We start from the raw sequence: 3,886 nt of genomic DNA, 5'->3' as shown, positions 1-3,886 counted from the left end.
CCCTGGGGCTTTGTTATCATCACAAAGGCCAGTGGACTGACCCCTAATCAGACCCGAATCTGACCCTGCCAGAGCCAGAGCTATTCAGTTGTTACTGGGAATACAGTAACTCACACACTGTAACAACTTGACAGGAGCTTAGCAAAACTGCACAGGTACAGGCTGTGGATGTTTCACAGATGGCATAGCAGCTCAGCTCAACTTAGCAACTGAGCGACCAAGCCCTGATGTGGCACGGATCTCACCCGGATCTCACCCGGGTTTCGCTCTTTTCTGGAGCCAGCCGTGTCCCTCAGTGATGATGTCCAGTGTCCCACCAGTTTTGATTGACACTGAGCAGCAGAGCCAGTGGCTGGAGGCCGACCAAGATTAAGACTAAGACCGAGACCGAGGCCTCTCTCGCTCTCGCTCAGTGTGTGAGCTCACGTCTGACACACCGACCCAGTCTGGCTCCTCTTCTCCGCCCCGATCAGGCCGCTGGACATGGTCAGCAGCAGCGAACTATGAACCCCAGCCAGAGCAGCCACACTGACAGCTTCCATCTATCAGAGCCTATTTACACACTCCATCACCAGATTCCAGGCATGTGCAGTAATTTTTAGCTCTGGCAGGCGATGGAATAAAAAACACACACACTTGCACTTACAATGCACACACACACACACACACACACACACACACACACACACACATAAGCACGCACACTCACACAAATTCCTGATAGATTTGACATGATTCAAGTTGAAAGGTCCAAGTTAGGGGTAAGTGGAAAGAAAACCTCATAATGTCATAACATTAACACCCCAACTATTCAAAAAGTACTATTTGTGTGGCAATGGAAGGAGTCTGCACTCTTGTAGATTTGCCTCTCTGTTGCTGCAGGGCTGTCAGCAGTGATGTTAACAATAACCGAGCAAGCAAAAGGGCTAGAGAGGGAGACCAGCGAGGGTGAGAAAGCAAAAGAGAGACAGAGCAATGATCACAGTGAGGAGAGAGAGAGAAAGACAGCCAGGGGGACGAGGTAGACAAACTGAGGAAGAGCAAGTGAGTGAGAGTGAGAGAGAGGGAGGGAGAGAGAGAGAGAGAGAGAGAGGGAGGGAGAGAGAGAGAGGGAGAGAGAGGGAGAGTGACAGCGAGAGAGAGAGAGGGAGGGAGAGAGAGAGGGAGAGAGAGGGAGGGAGAGAGAGAGAGGGAGGGAGAGAGAGAGAGAGTGACAGCGAGAGAGAGAGAGGGAGGGAGAGGGAGGGAGAGAGGTGCAGTGATTGAATCTGACTAATCCGATGAGTGATCGCTGAGGTCAGCACATGAAAAAGTGAAAGAGGATATTCCATATGATGCTCTGGGCCTGCTCAACGGCCTACATTCCATGCCACTGGCAAGGCTGAAGGTCAACTAAAGCTTGTTTCCCATTGGCTTGGCCCACGTGAAACATATTGGAATTCATTACTTAATTAGCAACTTCCTAGCTAGCGCATGCATGTCTGATAGAGCAGCACGTGATTCTGTTTGCTGACTGATTGGCAGTCGAGCAGACAGGCTGACACAGGGTGCTGGCTGGGACAGGAGAGTTCATCCCACATGCTCCAGGGATTCACCTATGTTTCCTACCACACGTGCCCAAACCTCCTGACCTAATGCATTACAGCAACGGCCTCCAGGTTTGGCATCACATCTTATCTAAAGCCCTCTCATACCTATGAGTGATCGGAGAGAGAGAGAGACAGAGAGCATGAGCGTGTGTGTGTTTAGGTGGTGGATCTGTATGTAAGTGTAGCCTATGCACCTGTGCCTATAGGTTTGTAGGCTAGCCTACTTTACACATTATTTCTGATTTTTTGACATTTCAGACATATAGCCTATTTTCCGGCTATATATGTGTAGGCCTATATCTGAAATATGCCAACCATCTCAACAGGGCGTCGCCTAATCCAATTATTCTCTAAATAAAAAAATAACACCTTCTGAGACTGAAGATCTTTGTACAGTCTTTAGTGTTCATATATTTGTACGTTAACCTTATACACGTATCTAATATATCAAACGCACTACGCTGTTACAGGTTTATCAGAGTAATCAACCTTGAAGCGTTCCATTTGATATCTGGAACTTTATTTCAATGGGAACACGTTTATTTGTCCTCGCTACGTGTGATATCCTCCAGAATGTATTTGCAAAGTATCCCACGCACACGGTTAGATAAGGAGAGCCCTATCAAAGAACAAAAACGATAACGTTTAAAACTGAACATCCAGGCAGGGTTAACTCCTATGCCAACTTTCAGACACACGGATACTGTTAGTTACAATAACATCCGGCGCTAATATTTGGGTGCCGTCGACCCCCATCGCCTCAGAGAATAGATGTCTACTCAAAAAATGAGCACTTCAGAGGATTTGTTGATTTAGTCTCTCCTTAATTTCAGTGACCCAGTATGATGGTTAAAGCTGGATTTGGTGCTAACATTGACTAGAGGCAACATGTCGCCTGTGCATGCGTAAGACGTGTAACAATAGTGGGCTACATTGTTACAACATGCTGATTTACTCCCTTTGATGCTCGAGAGTGGGAAAGACGAATGAAGAATGAATAACTGTGGTTGTGTAGCCTACCAACACAAACTGGTACTGCCAAATTAATCTGCACGGATTTAAAGGGCTCTGTGGTGTTTTGTGGACCATAACAAAGCGATTTCCCCCACGCTGGTAGTCCACCAGTTCAGAAACAAACCCTCACTGGCGTAGGCTTGAGCGCCCCAAGTCATCAGAGAAAACAAAGGCAATGAAATGGCAAAGATCATTCACACTGCACAAGGCGTGCTGTCTTACCTTCATATCGTTTACAACAGCCTGGAATAATCCACCCAGAGCACCGCACTCCCTCTCCACGCTCTCCATCTTCTCTCAAAATCCTCGAAGGACTAAGCGCTAAATGAATGAATCTGTGAGAAATTAACTACAATAGCAACAGTCATTTCAACAGTGAGAATAATAGATTCCCGTTTCCATAACTGCGTGTCAGAAAGGAGTCTTCATTCAGTGGGCAAACGAGAGTGGAGAGAACGTCAAAAAGCGACGGCAACAAAAACACAACAATAAACCAGCACTCCCGGTCCCCGGTCCTGTAGCCGTAGTGATGGTAAGGGTCAAAAACGGGGTTGTGCTTCCCTACCCCCAATCTACACTGGACTCACGAACAAAACGAAATGACTCCCGTGTATCCGTTCATGTTCTCACAGAAGTTTAGAATATCCTATATGAATCCAAACACGGGTGCAATGGCGACACACGTCTGCGCTCTATGGTCCAACCACTTCTGATATGGATGTTAGAGAGGACTCAATAGTAATAGCCCCGAGACAGCAGGAGAGGTGAAATCCGACCCCCGAAACGTGAAAGCGACCGACCGATCACAGTGTGTGTGTGAGAGAGAGAGGGAGAGAGAGAAAGAGAGAGCGTGATGGAGGAAGGGAGGAGAGAGAGAGAGAGGGAGGGACATACGGATGGACATCTGGTAAGCTGGTCTGAATGGGACGTCGACACAATTGTGGGAGCTGTGGTGTTAAAAGTGCCTTTGTGCCCAAGATGGAGTTTATACTCAGTTGAGCCCAAATGAAGGGAAGCCACATTATGAGCCCACGTTAGGATTCTGAGCAATCCATACAGAACGGGCCACTGTCAACCTCTCTCAAATAATTAGGCCTAATGTTGTAAAAAATATTTGTCTCAATTAAAATCAATTTCAAAATCGACTGTCATCTGGGGCATCTGTTTGCCTTGTTTGTGTGTGTGTGTGTGTGTGTATGTGTGTGTGGGGGTGGGTGGGTGGGTGTTTTTGCACATGATAGGCCTAATAATACACTGTAAACAAGTTGAATGTAGCCTACCTT

General features: G+C 47.1%; 1 protein-coding gene across 2 annotated transcripts in view; it reads right to left on the bottom strand.

Annotated features, from left to right (window-relative positions):
* Positions 1-3,413, bottom strand: part of LOC143107414 (protein MTSS 2-like) — a 36,422-nt gene extending 33,009 nt beyond the window's left edge. For both annotated transcript variants that reach the window (XM_076271488.1, XM_076271489.1), the window contains exon 1: positions 2,826-3,413. In XM_076271488.1, the coding sequence (XP_076127603.1) occupies positions 2,826-2,894 (69 nt within the window). In that variant the 5' untranslated portion in view covers positions 2,895-3,413. The remainder of the gene's footprint in view (positions 1-2,825) is intronic.
* Between the last annotated feature and the right edge of the window lie 473 nt (positions 3,414-3,886).

Source organism: Alosa pseudoharengus, unplaced genomic scaffold, assembly GCF_046254945.1.
Source record: "Alosa pseudoharengus isolate Yale_2024_CS ecotype anadromous, Long Island Sound unplaced genomic scaffold, YU_APseudo_1.1 YU_APseudo_1.1_scf_10, whole genome shotgun sequence".
NCBI lineage: Eukaryota > Metazoa > Chordata > Actinopteri > Clupeiformes > Clupeidae > Alosa > Alosa pseudoharengus.
This window is presented reverse-complemented; position numbering and strand designations above follow the sequence as displayed.